At 41.1% G+C, this 17,295-nt stretch overlaps 1 protein-coding gene across 1 annotated transcript in view; it reads right to left on the bottom strand.

Annotated features, from left to right (window-relative positions):
• Positions 1-17,295, bottom strand: part of DOCK11 (dedicator of cytokinesis 11) — a 165,764-nt gene that overhangs the window by 104,253 nt on the left and 44,216 nt on the right. The window contains 7 exon segments of the mRNA XM_042782197.1: positions 3,758-3,847; positions 5,282-5,368; positions 6,311-6,432; positions 10,338-10,461; positions 12,461-12,553; positions 14,948-15,013; positions 15,104-15,288. Coding sequence (XP_042638131.1) covers positions 3,758-3,847; positions 5,282-5,368; positions 6,311-6,432; positions 10,338-10,461; positions 12,461-12,553; positions 14,948-15,013; positions 15,104-15,288 — 767 coding nt within the window.

The following is a 17,295-nucleotide window of genomic DNA, read 5'->3' as shown; positions in this document are numbered from 1 at the left end:
TAATGACATTTCCACCTTGTTAAAAGCAGAACAAAACAAATCAACAACAAAAAACTGTCAAACGCTCCCTATGCATACAAGTACCTGCCCACCTCTCCAAACTCCTCTCAGGCCATCTCCCCCCCTACCCCTCTGTTCATTGTGTTCCAGCTACACGGTCTTTTTTCTGTCCTTTAAACATGCCATGTTCATTGCCATCTCAAGGTGTCTGCTCCTACTACCATACTCTGCTCTCCTTTTACGCAGCTTTATCACCTGTGGCTGTCTTCCTCTCATCAGTTTCTTTTCAGCTTAAAGTACCATCTCTGCAGACAGGTCTTCCTTGGTAGTTCTATCTAGAATGCACTCCCAGTCTTGTTGTTAGGTGCTGTCGAGTCAGCTCCGACTCACAGTGACCCTATATCCAAGAGAATGAAGCACGGCCCAGTCCCGCACCAGCCTCACAGTCCTTGCTGGGCTTGAGCCCATCGTTGCAGCCACTGTGTCCATCCATCTCATCGAGGGCCTTCCCCTTTTCTGCTGACCCTCCCCTTTACCCAGCATGATCTCCTTCTCCAGGGAATGGTCCCTTCTGACAACATGACCAAAGTATGTAAGACACAGTCTGGCTACTCTCTCTTCCAAGGAGCACTCTGGCTGCACTTCTTCCAGGACAGATTTGTCATTCTTCTGGCAGTCCATGGTATTTTCAGTATTCTTTGCCAACATCACAATTCAAAGGCATCAATTCTTCTATCTTCCTTATTCATTACCCAGAGTTCACAGTCATGTTAGAGCCCATTAACCTGTTCTATTTTCTTTACAACACTCAGCTCTATTTAAAATTACTTATTATTTGTCTACTAAAACCAAAGATGTTGCCTAATTTTTCCCATTATATTCCCAGCACCCAGAACGGTGTCTAGCTATAGCAGCTACTCATAACCAGTATTTAGTGAATGACTGAATAAATTAATAAAATAAGGAACCAAATTGTAAAATAAAGACGGGGTCCTGTAGTGTACAGTGGTTCCTCAGTTCACTGATCCCTTAGCACTTATGCTGGATCCATCACACATTTGACATTAAGAACACATTGCTTATAAAATAGTATTTGTATTGTGCTCATATTTCCATTTAACTTATGTGTGCTCTGTCTCCCCAGTGAGGCTATAAGATCTTATGGACAATGACCCTAAGTCTTCTCCTCAGCAACTAAGAAAATAGTAAATACATAATAAGAGCTCAGAAAATAGATGACAAATGAACTGATAAACAATGTAATTTACAGGGACAAGGTTTTGGTAGAGTGGGACTAGGAGTCAAGAGACACATGTCACATGCTCGGTTCAGCTCTGCTACCAAGCATCTGAATGACCACAGGCAAATCACTACTCGGGCTTCAGTTTCCTCCTCTGTGAAAAAAAAGACTTCTAGAATTCCTTAGAACACTAACATTCCACGCACAAACCCAGCTATTTCTATAACCACCATGGCATCTCCCTCTCTGCCACTAGAGGGCAAGCGTAAGTCATACAACTCTCAGAAATTCCACACCCTTAAAATGCAAATATGAATACTTTTTTTCCCCTGTCATCTCAAGAATACCAGTATATAAAAGTGATGTGCTGTTCCATTCTATTCGGTTTAAAACTTTTACAAAACTTCCCTATTGGAGGTAAAAGTCAATGAACTTAATAGAAAGAGCTTTCAAACATACAGCTGTAGACATCGTAGACATCACTGGGGAAAGGGTTTGAAAGTTAAATGACTGTTATACTTATTAATGGTAATTGAAAGGGCCCTGGTGGTGCAATGGTTAAGCGCTGGGATACTGACTGAAAAGGCTGGTGGTTCAAACCTACCCAGTGTCTCTGCGGGAGAAAGACTGGCACTCTGTTCCCGTAAAAATTTATGCCTAGAAAACCCTATGGGGCAGTTCTACTGTCACACGAGGTTGCTGAGTGTCAAAACTGACTTGATGGTGTACAATCACAACAACAATGGCAATTAAGAATAACAATTACCATTTATCACTGATCCCCTGCTTTTACCCTTGTCTTCCAACCATATAATTTCTGTACGGCAGGCAGAAGGATACTTTTAAAATCAAAGTCACATCACGTCACTCCTCTGTTCAAAGCCTTGTAAGGCTTCCATCTCACTTGGAATACGATTCACACTCCATGCCACAGCTTATGAGGCCTGACTCAACTAACTCTCCCGAGAGCTCTCCAACATAATACCCTGTGCTCTCGCCAGACTGTAATTCTTTGCTTTGTCTTGAATGCACCACGCTAGCTCTTCAGAGCCTGTGTCTTGGCTGTACTTGCTGTCCCCAATTCTTCCCCCAGAAATCTACTTTATTTCCTTTAAGGTCTCTACTCAAACACCTTATCAGAGAGGGCTTCTCTGATTGCTTTCTCTAAATCAGGGACCCATCTCATCACTTCCTCTTCTAATTCTGTTTTTCCTTCATTGCATTTATTATCTCCTGACCTATCATATTTATCCATCTAATTGTTTATAGTCCATCTGTCCTCACAAGAAAGTAAGTTCCTTCACAAGAGGGTCATTCTTTGTTTCTTCCCTTATATCCTCAATGCCTAGAACAGTGCCTGGCCCAAAGGAGACTCACAAATAAGGGTTGAATGAACGAATGATTATAACACGGCAGCCATCTTACCTCATTTTGAATCCTCACAACCACCCTACAAGATGGATACTGTTGTTATCCCCATTTGACAGATGAAAAAAATAAAGGACTTGAGAAGTAACTTGGCCAAGGTCCATCACAGAGCTAGGAGGTGACAGATCTGGGACAGAAACTCAGTTTATGATTCCCGAACATATGCATTTTATCTCAGGCCATACTACTTTTCTGAAAGAAATGCACAAGTAATAGCATATATCTAAGAAAATGTCATAGAGGCTTTATTCAAAAATCAAAATTCCTCAGACCTGTCATGGCAGACCTGCTAAAGGAACAATCAACAGAAAAGAGCTACCCTCAGCTAGGTCCTCTGGTGTGCACTCTGGTCTTAGTGCACAGGGAATAAATAGTTTTATTCTCTATAACCCATAGTCATTGAGTTGATTCTGACTCATAGCAAACTCATGTGACAAGAGTAGAACTGCCCCATAGAGTTTCCAAGGCTGTCATCTCTGTGGAAGCAGACCGCTACATCGTTCTCCTGCAGACTGGCTGGTGAGTTCGAACCATGGACCTTATGGTCAGCCCACTAGGGCTCCTTAGATTCTCTATCCAGGTGAGAAAATAGGGTATTCCTTAAGCCTCTCCCCTATGCAACATGCACAAAAGATGTTTCTTTCTCTCTTTTGCTGACCCTTTTGATAATCTTTCACTCATGGATACGGGAGCCATTTCACGTTTTCTTCCGAGCAAAAGTGATTCTGTTTCTCCTGGCCCCTTTCCCACTGCACACTCCACCTTTACTGGGCAGTCAGCAGGAAGAGCAAAGACCTGAAAAATCAATTTATGGAACCGAAAGAACCATTTTCATGAGATTTTTTAAAAACTACGATGTCAAATTCTGGCTGTAACATTTTCTTCCTAATGCAGTAACTCTGCTGTGAGCTTCTCAACAGCCGCTTGATGGAAAAGTACATAAAAGAAAATGATCTCTTGAGGATACACCATCAAAAGTATTTAAAAAAAGTGTTAGTTTGGATTTTTTTTTTTTTCCACATCAAAATGAATGGGGCAACAGAAACACATGAAAAGCAAACCTTTTGCAGAAAGCTGCCACTCATTTACCTTTAAATATTTAATGAGCTCCCCTGGCACTTCTTTAGAGCCTGACTGAATCAGCTGGCAGTGGTGGAAGAATTTGTGCACATGCAGATCCTGGAACACAGATGGAAACAGCCATATGAAATCTGATTCATTACCGCAAATGCAGGCTCTCTACCTCTTCCTCCTCCCACATCTTGCAAATCTATCTATCCAGGTATTCCGGTGCCCAGACTCAGCATGAAAAGTGGCAAACCCAAGTCAATTTGGCACAGACCTAAGCACACCAGGTAGGCTATACTTTATGGACAAGAAATTACACGTCCATTTAATTCCTTTTTTGACAACGTATTCGATGAAACTGTGCTGCTTCTGTATTTTGATGAAATGAGCAAGAACAGAGGATTCATGGACAGATGAAGAAAAAGTAGCAGCAGGAAATTAGTTACCAGAACAACAGTCTCGGGCATCTGATGCCCAGTTTTACCACAGCCTTTCACTGGTGAGTCCAACTGTTCCATAGAGCATCTATAGACACTGGTTTCACGGCTAGCACGGACTATATCAGGAAGCGGAATAATGAAATTTGGAGTTTTACCCAGTTTTCTAATTATTACCTGTGTGACCCCCCTGGGAAAGTCACCTAACCTGCCTGAGTCTCACTTTTTTCATCTACACAACAGTAATAAATAGCTTCCACATTCTTTTCAGAGTTTTGTGAGGCTTGAATTAGATCATGAGGATAAAATGATTTTATAATTGGAGAAGAATAAAAGGTAATTATTATTAATTATATATATATTATTATATACTTGGGGTAGTTAACGTTGTATGTCAACTTGGCTGGGCCTGGTCGAGTGGCTGGGCAGCTGGATGTCATTCCCCATGGTGAGATTAGTGATTAACTCCATGGTGGAATCTACTGGAGCCAGCTGAGTAGCTGCCTTACGGATGTGGGCTGCTTCCAGTATACAAACAGCAGCTTTGAGGAAGGTCTCCAGTCGATGGCACGCTTGAACCCTGCGTGTAGCCGAGTCGTTGTTCAGCAGCCTGCCCTGTTGCCCTGCCGATCTTGGGACTTATTTAATGAAGTTGAATTAATGGCCTGCTGTGTAGTTTGGTAATATCAGGACTGTGCCTTTTCACTTGCTGATCTTGGGTTTGTCAGCCTCAGCAGCTAGCAGCTGCCTGAGTGAAGAGATGCCTCTAGCTTCAGTGGGCTGGGAGCAAGAGACAGAGCTGAAGCCCAAGGTTGAAGGGCTTTCACCCAGCCCCTAGGGACTGGCACCTTGAACTTGGACTTCAAGCCTCACAAACAGTAAAAGAATAAATCCTTGTTTGTTAAAGCCATCTCATTTGTAGTATATTCCTGTCACAGCGGTACTAGGTAACCAAAACTAATAATTTACATTATTATTAATAGCAATACCACTCAGTTAGAAATAACAGGCCACAACTTCTCCAAGGTTGTAGGAATCAAATATAGTCTACTTTGAACAAGAAATATACTTGAGCATTAAGCTGACAAATTCAGATGATTCAACTTACTTGAGTGTAAATGGTAGACTCTAAGTGGCTTTTAACCTTTAACAAAGGCTTCGCACCATCCACCCACTTGATATCCACACTGGGTTGCTGTGAACAGAAAATATAGACAGTTTTCATAACATGGCAAGGGATAAAGGAACAACGTATTATATACCTTTACTCATTTCAACTATTTTTTTCCCCCCAGAAATATGGTAGCTTCACACAAAGGAAATTAATGGAGAAAATAATCAGCATTTAGAATAAATGTGTCCTAAATCATTTTTACTTTCCAATCCTTTGCATACCAATACTTTTGTAAATTACAATTACGTTATACAATAAATATACATTTAATGTATATAATACACAATTAATGTATACAATAAATACACATTAGTAAATAAGTGAATTTAAATACAATTACATATAAAATCTGAGTCCCATGTTTTAAAAAATATATATTACTAGAATCAACAGACTAAAATTACACGGTCAAACTGTTATAAATGTTTCCAAACACTATTACTTTCTATGCTTAACTTTGTGGTGGACCAGAACTAAACCACTATCCCCAACTAGGGAGCTCTGGTGGTGTAGCGCCTAAGGCATTTGACTGCTAACCAGAAGGCTGGTAGTTCAAACCCACCAGCCGCTTCTTGGAAGGAAGACTGGGCAATCTACTTCTGTAGAGATACCACCTCAGAAACCTGAGGAGTCATTAGGAGTCAAATCGAATTCATGGTGGTTGAGTTTGTTTTTCTCGGATCCCCAATTGAAGGATCCCTGGTGGCACAATGGTTAAGCACTCAGCTACTAACTAAAAGGATGGTGGTTCAAACCCACTAGCCACTCCATGGGAGAAAGACCTTATGATCTGGCCCTGTAAAGCTCTATGGGGCAGTTCTACTTTGTCCTGTAGGGTCACTATGAGTCAGGATTGACTCCACGGCACATGACATCATCATCCCCATTATCAACTCGACCAAAAGACTTGCATTTTAAAACACTTCATCATGACTACTCAGCAAATGCAGATTATTTTCCTACCCTTCTTGATTCTGCATCATTCAGATTCAAGTAGCCTGGAGGAAGATTGGCTGACACTGGCAGCTGCTGCTCAAATGTGATGATTCGACCATCCTTCAGCAAAGGTACCCATGCAAATCCAACTGCCAAGACAGTCATCAACCATGAGAAATGAAACAGCAAATACAATTAGCTACACAAATGTCTGATGACTAGGAAGCAGGGCAGGGGGGTGGTATTTCCAGGGATCTGGATATGGGTATCCAGGTGTTGGGCATCTGAGTACTGGGGAAGGAACAATGGGTTTGGATTGCTTCCTAATCCCATCCTGGCCACTAAGTTATTCAGATTCACTATTTCCTTGACTATAAAAATGAGAACAAGAGCATGGAGTTATCTCCAAGTACGAGAGTTAATGAAAGACCAAAGTGAGACAATATATGAAAACACTTAAAAAAAATTTAGAAGTACATCAGTATCATTATCTTTATACTTTTTCCCCAGGGGTATACAGCTCTTTAATAAGCATATATTCTGTTCTTGTCAAAACCTGCACCAATGTTCAGTGAGGAAAAAAATTTTTTGAAGACCTAACAATGGACCCGTAGGGAAAGTCTTGGGGTGACAAGACTTGCTGAGGGTACAGCTGTATGGAGTAGAGACCAATCACATCATCCTTCCACTTTGTGGGCTACTTTTTAGAAGATGACTTTTTTTCAGAGGTTCTGGTCTCACTCATCCATCTTTACACCAAAGGTACAGAGTCTCATATCATAAGGAGGTATGGAAAATTAAGATGCTAAGTCAAGGTGACCAGTCCAGATTTATGAGGTAGTAGGCACAAGTGATATGGTTGGGCAGTGTTTTCCTGATTATGGAAGGAAGAGGTATAGTAGGAGAATGAAGCTGGAGTACTGGGTTTATGACTGGAATCCACTGAGCACATTTCCCTAGTCTCTCCATTTCTTAACAGTTCTACCCAAAAGAGCCTCTTGGCTTTCTGTTAGAAAACTCATTATGTTCTAGCTACAAAAGCCAGAGCCATCTGTGCTGCTCAAGTTGAGTGGTGTCAGTATTTCCATTAGAGAGATTACTCTGGGTTTCAAGTGTTTGTAACTTTGCTGTAAAAAAGCCTGCTCAGGACTGAGTTTTGGCATATGACACAGGGTGTTGGCTGGAGAGCACTTTGTGGAGCCAACGCTTTTCCGATTCTTTCAAATTCTTTGTGTGAGTGCGTGTGCGCACGCGTGTTTATACTGTGAACGTAGAAATCAACACAAATCTGGTTAGAATGTTTTCATTCACGTTTTTAATTTGGCAAATGCTTTAATTCTTAAAAGAGGACTCAAATGTTGTGTTCTTTAAGTAGACTAAATGGCTTTCTCAGACTCTGACACATGCCAGAAAGGCATCTGTACTAGGACAACCTCAGAAATGGTTTGCCCAGACATTTGCTTTTATAAAAACCAAAGCACCATGTAATATGAGCAGAAGAACCATTCACGATGACTCTGTCAGAGCAGTTAAACTAAAAAATTGACAAATGAGAATGGGGCTCCAGCCCAGAAAATGAAAAGATGTTTCTTGTTCCCAGCATTTTTTTCTGATACAATTTTTTTATTGAGATATAATTCACATACCATATAATTCATTCATTTAGTATGTTCGCAGAGTTGTACATCCATCACCACTATCTAATTGCAGACGTTTTTCATCACCCCCAAAACCAAAAAAAGCCCTTACCTGTTAAGACACTTCCCATTACCTATTTCCCCCAGCCGCTGGCAACCACTAACATACTTTCGTCCTCTAGAATTGTTCAGGTAATATTTTTGCACTGTGACTTAATCAGCATGGTCAAGTGTGTCCCTTAGTGAAAACTCATCTAGAGCTCTTGTAAGCTCTTAAGGTACAATGTCAAGCACACCATCTGGCTCAAAGGTGTGAAGCCACTTAAAGGACAGACAGTTCAAAGTGATACAGAATAACCATCTCAAGCTGCACTGAGTATCTTGCCCACTTCTGTCTAGGACACCTGTAATTTATCTCTCAGGAGGTGCACTGTCATGTGTTCTCATTGTTCTGCTAGTTTTCTTCTCGACCCTCAACGTCCCTGTCCAGAACTAAACTAACTGCACCTTCTATGGGATACAAAATAGGACCACAACTACCCACAGAGGGAAATTTCTCATATTCCATCCTGATGCCTGCTAGTTATCTTTACTTTGATGTTTCATTAGCATCTCACACTCTATATTAGTCTAAAATCTATCACCCTCACCTGTAATTCTGCTACTGGCAATACCTTCTTTCCAATCATCAAATTTTGAAACATCAAGTACTAACTGAATCATGTTTCTAGTAGCCACTCATTTGTTATGAGTTGGGTCCGACTCGACGGCACATAACAACAACAACTCATTTGCTGGCTCTGACATATTTTCTGCAATTCACTTCTGTCCGCCTGCTACTACCATATTGTGGGTCTCCCTTTCCTGGGCCTCTGAAATAGACCCTTAAGTGGTGTTTCTTCCATCAGTCTTTTCTTGCTCTAATGCACTTTACTCATTATATTGTTGCCTGATTGATTTTCCTTCAAAGTAGCTCTTACTGGGGTTTATGACCCTATCACTGACAGAATGAAATCAAATCTAGCCTGGCATTCAAGGCCTTCCACAATCAAACTTGTCTTTTTCAACCTGTCCTGTGATTCCTCTTCAAGCACCCTGTGCTCCAGTTGTAATTAACTCTTTGAGGTTGCCTACATATATCCTTAGAAGCCCTGGTGGCACAGTGGTTAAACTGCTAAGAGTTTAACCAAGAAGTCAGCAGTTCGAACCCACCAGCAGCTCCACAGGAGAATGACGAGGCAGTCTGCTTCCATGAAGATTTACAGCCTTGGAAACTCTATGGGGATGTTCTACTCTGCCCTACAGGGTCACTATGAGTTGCAATTGACTTGATGGCAGTAGGTGGGCTTGGGTCGGTACATTCAATACTCTGCCTTTATTCAACTGGTTCCTTCATCCTAGAGTCCCCTACCTTCCTCCCATTATCGCATTATCAAACTCTACCCTACACTTAAAGGCCTAGCTCAAACATCATCCCCCTGGAGGCCTTCCATGGTTCCCAGCCACTCTTCCCTTCTGAAGTAATAACTTGCTCTTTTCTGACTTCACACAGTATACTTGCTTGGTAACTAACACCTTCTACCTAGCCCTATAGCTAACCTTAAACCTAATTTTCTACCTATCAATACCCTAGACTGTATTTCAGTCTTGCACATGATAAATATGGAGAAATATTTGCTGAATAAATGAACAGTTAAAAGAATTCAAGGATAATTCAGGCTAGCCTGGATCTGAATTCCAGGGCATGATGATGTTTGTCTCTACCAGGCATGGCACAGACCATGTTCACAGGGCCATGTATGTTCTTCTGTGGATGCCTCCCCCTCATTGGTTTATCTGTTGTTGTTGTTATGTGCTGTCAAGTCAGAATTGTTCAGGCAATATTTCTGCCAACACATAGCGACCCCTCCTTGGGTTTCCAAGGAGGTATCACTAAATCCTTCTAAATAAGACCATGACTGTGGCTTCACTACTGAAACTTACTCAAGTCTGTTACATCTGTTCCCTTCTCATTGAAAAGAGTTGGCAGCCCCTGACCTCCTCCCTCAGCCTCACAAATGTCCCTGGCTCTGGGCTCACTTCCCTTTGCCTTGGTGGACAAAACTGGACAATTCTGGCTACTGGGCCATTCAACATAAGAGAAACAACAGAAATGCTGCTTCTCCCTAAGAATGGCAATTATTCCTTTATGTTGTTTACAGCAGACTAAGCACACTGGCAAGCATTTGGACAGTGACATTTGCTAGATATGATAATAAAATGAACATATAATTCATCTTTTAGCAATGAACTTTTTAACTCAGACGTGTACTTTCTGGTGAGGGAGAAGTGGTCTTTAGCTTGATGAAAAGATGGTATATCCTAGACAATTCCATTGAGAATAACTGTAGAGAGAGACATTCAAAGAACACACGAACCTGGAGTTTCAACCGTGTCCTGCTTTTTGGTTGTTCCCTTTGTGTTAATCTCACAACTTACATGATAGAAAGTGAAAAGCAAATGATGCTTCTGATGAAGGTGAATGGGAAGTTCAATCTTAATCTGAAATGACAGCAAAATTACACACAGAATTTTGTTTTAATTGCCAAGCTGGATTGTCAAGACATTTTTGTTCAGTTTCAATGATACTCCCCCCCCCAAAAAAAAACTTCCTAAATGGTAGGCTTAGCGGCCAAAGAAAGGATATTTAAATATATTCCAAATGCCTTTCTGCTCAGTTTCAATTTGACAGTAATATTCTCCTGGGTGGCTGATTTATTACTTTTGGCTGGAGAGTCCAACTGATTCTACCGGATTCAGCACTGCAACAGGAGTTTCTACAAAATTGGATCAAAACCACATCCTCACAGCCCAGGGGCACTATGTAACTCAATCTGAGTCAATGAATGCCAACCTTTTTTAAAAAAGTGCACTGAATCTTTTTTTCTAAGTTGTTGCTCTTTTTGCATGAAAAAAAAAATCAAACCTCTACAAATAAATGTGCAAAAAAGGCATTATGGTATCCACAAATCACAAGTCATATAAATTTTTCTAGAAGAAAAAAAGAACTTTATTCTTGGATTCAAAGATAAAAATTGTTACCCATGACATGTGAAATGATCCTAAAAATCAATGCTTATATTAAAGTATCCCAAGGTATTTTCTAATTGGAACCCAAATGAACATGTGGAATACCTGCTGGATGTGTGTAAAAGACAGTGCAGACATTGACTGCAATGCACATGTATGTACACACACAGGTACATGCAAAATAAACACATACTTTCTCCCTTCTGGTCAACAATATACAGTGAAGGACTGAAAAGTCAGTTCCCTTTACATCCTAAAAACAATATGGATTACTGACTACGTGCTTAAGTTTTTTGTGTGTCTGTTGTTGGTTATAGAGATGGACAAATTAAACCACTCAGTGATGGACATCTGGTTCAATTATCATGCATACAAGGCATGGTATTGGTGTTATAACCAACTTCTGTTGTATGTATACGTTCCCTATAGGACATGTCTATTCACAGCATCCGGACCATCTGGGTATCTAATGCTCTACTGCACATAAATATGGGCATATTCCCTCCCTGGGTGGCAAAAATACAAGGCACTACAACGTCCCCTCCCCAAAACTAGGGATACGTTGGACTAAGAGAGGAATGAATGAGACCCAACGTTGGGGTGTAAAGCCTTCATATGACAGTAGGTGGACCTGAGAAATCATAACAGCAGGGGGGATGGTTTTAGACAAAGCCAGGAATTGAGACATGAAGACTGAGAAGCAGAAACAGCCGAGCATCTGGCCTGGGATACACTTTCAGGTTCCATGGAGACATGGAGGAACTGAAAGCAGTCTACAAATTTGAACAAGCCAGAGACAGATGGAAAAAGGCTGTGATAGAGACATTGACAGAGACACAGAAATACAGAGACATGTAGAGACAGAAGCAGGAAGAAAGAGAGAGAGGCACAGATGGGCCACAGAGACAGAAGGCAGTGGCCTCAGGACAGGAGGTGCAGAGGTTGAAGATCACCCCACTGCCCTTGATCTATTTTGTGCTGAGAGGTTTAGTGCAGCCAGTGGAATTCCGTGCCACTGCGTCTCTCGAAACATTTCACTTACTTTTGAAAAGCTGCTTCCTGCCCCACAGAACCACAAGAGAAAAGAGCTAGAAGGGCCTTCGGAGCACCTGCCCTGAATTTCTTATTTTAAAGCCGAGGAAATGGAGAGTCAGAAAGGGGAAATGACTTGTTCAGGCCACAGGGCCAGCTGTTGTGTAAGCCAGGGCTAGAATCCTAGTCTTGGGTCTGGTGTTTGTTTCCTACATTGTTATCTCAAGTCCGAGTCCCTTAAACTTGGGGGTAGATCTTCCACTGTCATCAAAGGGCACCAAGCAGGCAGTGGCCCTTTGTTTTGATGTGACATGTTCTGTTTTCATACAACAAAACTTTCAGGGATTTAAAGTGCAGATAAAGTGATGGAAATGACTTGGAGGGAAAAAGAACAGCAAGCACTGCATTTGGTAAATGTCACAGGAATGTGTTTTTTTACCTCATCGTAGAACTCTGGATTCTGGTTGTGATGTGAGACGACAGCATAGGTATTTGTGGTAAAAACAGATCCTGCAGGTTTGCCATAAATACACTGCGAAAGAATGAAACAGGGACACTGCTCCAAATGCACGTCTTTAAATGTGATGCTATGGAACCACATAGAGACAGAGGCATCTGTGAGTACAAGGCCACAGCCAAGCCCAACTGGTTCTCACCAGGAGCCTGTCAATTCACAATCACTGACATAGCCACTCCAGATGCCACGCCACATAATGCCTGACTTGATGGTGTGGATGCTTTTGAATAAATCCAACACCATCACAGATATGCCCATTCAAAATTAGCTGATGGGAAAAAGTTGAAGATTTCTAATCATTAGGAAAAAAGACACTGTCAATACCAGGCATTTAAAGCTTGCTTCTTTTATGGTATTTGAATTTCTTAATATGAGAGGGATCCCCCCACCTCCTATTACCAACCACTAAGCAACACTTGGCTAAGGCACTGGACTGCTAACCAGGAGGCTGGCAGTTCAAACCCACCAGCCACTCATCGGAAGGAAGATGAGGCAATCTACTTCCGTAGTGATACTGCCTAGGGAACCCGAGGAGGGGTCGCTATGAGTCAGGTCTGACTCGATGGCACATAACAACAACAACACAACAAGCAACACTTGCTGAGCACTCACTGAGCAGTGGGTGAAAGGAGGAGCTACAAACAGCAACAACATTAACAGCTAGAAGACATAGGGCTTAAAAAAAAATCGTAAGTTGCCTTAGAGTTAATTCAGACTATGGTGTTACAGAGTAGAACTGTTCCATAGGGTTTTCGTGGCTGTAATTTTTACAGAGGGTCCCTAAGTGGTGTAAACAGTTCTTGAGTATTAACCCAAAGGTTGGTGGTTTGAACCCACCCAACAGTACCATGGAGGAAAGGTCTGGCTGTCTGCTTCTGTGAGGATTACAGCCAAGGAAACCCTATGGAGCAGTTCTACTCTGTAACACATGGGGTTGCCTTGAGTTGGAATTGACCCGATGGCAAGGAGGTAGCTATTTATGGAAGCAGATTGCCAGGCCTTTCTGCTGTGGCACCGCTGGGGTCGGTTCAAACCTCCAACCTTTAGGTTAGCAGTCAAGAGCCAACCATTTGTGCCACTCCAGGGCCCTTAGACACATTCCCAGCCTAGGAATTTAAAAAATTAAAAACTGAATGTCTCTTCAACTTCAGACAGCTTTCTGTTTGCTCAGCCTGTGAGCCATATATTTTTTTTTTAAATCCACTGGCTTTCTGTTATAGCAGTAGAATAAATGTGATGCTTTCCGTGGCTCCATGGAAAGATCCAATTTCATCTCTAGTGTGAGTTTTTCACTTGCACAGGTCTAATAAGCTCATGGATGAATATGGAGTCAGCAGGCCAAGGTACTAATTGCCTCACTCTGTTACTTCAGAGCAAGCCTCTTGGACAGCGAGGAAATGAAATTCAGACTCCAATGAGGGCAGAGCCAAGTCTCCTGAAATATGGTTATGAAGGCAATTTGCAGGAATTGCTGAGAGGTAACCTAAGACTCTTTACGTATATAAAAGGATGCTACATGGAAGAAAAAAAAAAACTGGTTGTTCTCATCTCCACTGAAGGCCAAACCAGAGAAAATGCACCTAATTTGAGCCAGCTAATCCTTAATTTAATTGAGGTTTCTCTGTGAAAAAAAAAATTTCCTTTCAAAGGTCAGGGCTATTAAACACTGGATGATTTAGTCCAGGGCATTGGAGCCTCTTTCCCTCGATGGTTTGAGTATCAGACTGGCCATCCATCGATCTGGTTTAGGCTCAATCCAGAGAAAGGGGCTACATGTTCCCCGCGTTCTCTTTCAGGTCTCTGACTAATGGGTTAAAAAAACAAAAGGAAAAAGCCAGCCACAAAGAGTGAAAATGTAAAGGCATCTGGGAAGTGATGGGTCTTTAAGGGTTGCTGTCTCAGATAATTCTGAGATTATGCTTTTCATAGACCACTAATCCAAGTTAGGAGGCACCATCAGGCCAGCCAGGGTGTAGAAGTCGTGTCTCAGATCAAAGCAGTCCTGCTGTGCTTGTCAGCTCAAAGCCTGTTCAGATTTCAAGGAGAAAGGAGTTTACAGTCCCCTGATGGAACCATTCTAAACCATCAGGTCACAAGAGAAAATGACCTTGTGATTGTGCATCAGAGCTATGCAAAATCAAAGCAGTGCCAAAGCAAAAATCTTTATCACACTGAAGCCCACCCACTTTTAAAGCTACATCTGCCCCCATGTCACTGCATTATTTATTATTAAACTTAACACTACATGATAGTTACCGTGTAAGAGCAGACAAAGAAAATATTACATGTGTTACTTTAGCACACTTTATTCTTCATGTTTAAACAAATTAAACTTATAGTATGAGATTACCAATGACCAAATTCTCAACCTCTACTAAAAATATACACTTACGAATAGCATAAACAAACCTTCAGAGCACTAGCATCACTTTCATCGGAATCCCGGAATTCCACACAGACAGCAATGTTCCTTGCCTAAAATGATTAATCATTCAGAATGAGTTCCAAACGAAAAGTCTGTGAATAGCATTTTCTACCCCAAAAGGTCCAGTTTACACTATTTACCTTGGCAAATGTTTTCTGGCCATCGTATTTTAATTGCAAGGGATATACATACAGATGGTTTTTGTAAACAGTAAATGGGTAACAATATTTTGTCATTTCTGGAACAAACTCTTCAACCTCCACAGTAATATTTTGACAATTCTTTTCAAAAGGCTTCAGGGGCACATATGAAGAAGTAATACAATCTATAGCAGGGAAAAGAAAAAAAAGGTGAAGATAATACAATTTAGTGATCATTATTAGTATATTCCTGTTTTTATAAAAATATACTATGTTCAAATGAAATATGTTCTCAAAGAGTGATTTTAAAAAGTGGAATTCTTCATGACAAAAAAAAAATAATAATAATACAAGCACTTGAAGAATCTAAAAGGACAAGAGAGTAGCCTGGCGCAGTTGTTAGTGGAGTCCTCAATGTCGACTGGAGTGATTTGCCAAATGTAACACATCATAATTTTGACAAATTTAAACTCTGCAAAGAAATCCATTACCTTTTCTCTCCTGTGGCTGCAATTTAGCTTTCACTGCAAAGTTTTATTGGTATCAGGGAAATAACAGTAAATTTATGATTCCAATTAGCTCATTGGTGAGTTGCTTTTAAAAAGTTAACTGGGTGCAGGTGCCAATTTTCACCTAAGAAACAGTGGAAGCCTTTTGAAATGACAGATCTTATGATGCATTACCAATAGTAAAGTTGATATTCCAGAAGGTGAGAAATAAAAAGACCCAGAAAAGTTTCGCAGCATGTTACTGAAGTAGGCACTGTGATGAAGGTTCTTCGTATCCTAAGGGTCTCTAAGACTGCTTGCCTTTGCCACAGAGGTACTGCTAGAGAAGGAAGACTCAGGGAGGGTCAAGCCTGAGCACCCAGTACTTTTTGTTGGGTTTGCTCTTCTCTGATGACAGAAACACATACTTAAATAGAAAATCTAGAGGTTATCAAGGTGTACAAAAATAAATGAACATTTAATACCCAGAAATAACTACTGTTAGCATTTTGGCACAGTTTCTTCTAGTCTTTTTGAAAAAATATACTGTTTAAATTGAATTTTTTAAAAATAATTTACATATAGATATTATTTTACTTTCGCTGTTGAGACTATGTACAGCAGAACATACACCAACTCCACAGTTTCTTCACGCACAATTCAGTGACATTGATATTATTTGAGTTGCATAACCATTCTCACCCTCCTTTTCTGAGCTATTCCTCCACCATGAAAATAAACTCACTGCCCTCCAAGGTTCCCACCTAATCTTTCAAGTTGCTGCTGTCTATTTGATTGCATATAGGTAATTCTTACAAGATCACAATGCTGAAGGCAGATATTCTTCACTAGTTAAGCTAAATTACTCTTTGGTTTTAAGAAGATTTCAGGGGCTATATTGTTGGTTTAAGGTTTGAAGATTATTTCAGGGCAATAGTTTCTTTCAAGAGAAGCTCAAATTCTATTCTGTATCCTCCTCCTTTTGATCAGGATTCTCCTGTAGAATCTTTGCTCAAACTGTTCAGTAATGAGAGCCAGGCACCATCCAGTTCTTCTGTTCTCATAGCAATGGAGGCAGTTGTTCATGGACGCAAGTAGTCAACATACCCCATATCTTCCTTCTATTTCCGATTCCCTTCTTTCTTTGTTGCTCCAAGCAAATAGAGATCAATTATTGTGTCTTGGATGGCTGCTTGCAAGCTTTTAAAACCCCAGGCACTACACAAAGAATTAGGAAGTAGAACCAAACCAAAAACCCAACTCACTGCCGGCAAGTCAATACTGATGCAGAGTGACCTCTCCTTGGGTTTCCGAGGCAGTATCTCTACAGAAGTAGATTGCCCAACCTTCCTTCCAAGGAGTGGCTGGTGGGATTGAACCACCAGCCTTCTGGTTAGCAAACAAATGCCAAACATGTTCGTAGGCCAATTAACTAGAAAGGCCCATGAAGCCTTGACCCTCAACCTCTAAACCAAGGAAAAAAATCCCATGAGGTGTTTGGCTGTACAGCCTCAGCATTTACCCCTCTGCCCCTTTTAAAATCACTGGTGTAAATATATCTGTTCTGCTTACCTAGTGCCGCTCTGACAGGAATATACCACAAATGGGATGGCCTTATCAAACAGGAGTTTATTCTTACAGTTTTGGAAGCTCTAAGTCCAAGTTCAAAGTGCCAGGCTCTAGGGGCTGGGTGAAAGCCCCTCA

Source organism: Orycteropus afer, unplaced genomic scaffold (assembly GCF_000298275.1).
Source record: "Orycteropus afer afer isolate SDZICR_OR568_19922 unplaced genomic scaffold, OryAfe1.0 scaffold00259, whole genome shotgun sequence".
Taxonomy (NCBI): domain Eukaryota; kingdom Metazoa; phylum Chordata; class Mammalia; order Tubulidentata; family Orycteropodidae; genus Orycteropus; species Orycteropus afer.
This window is presented reverse-complemented; position numbering and strand designations above follow the sequence as displayed.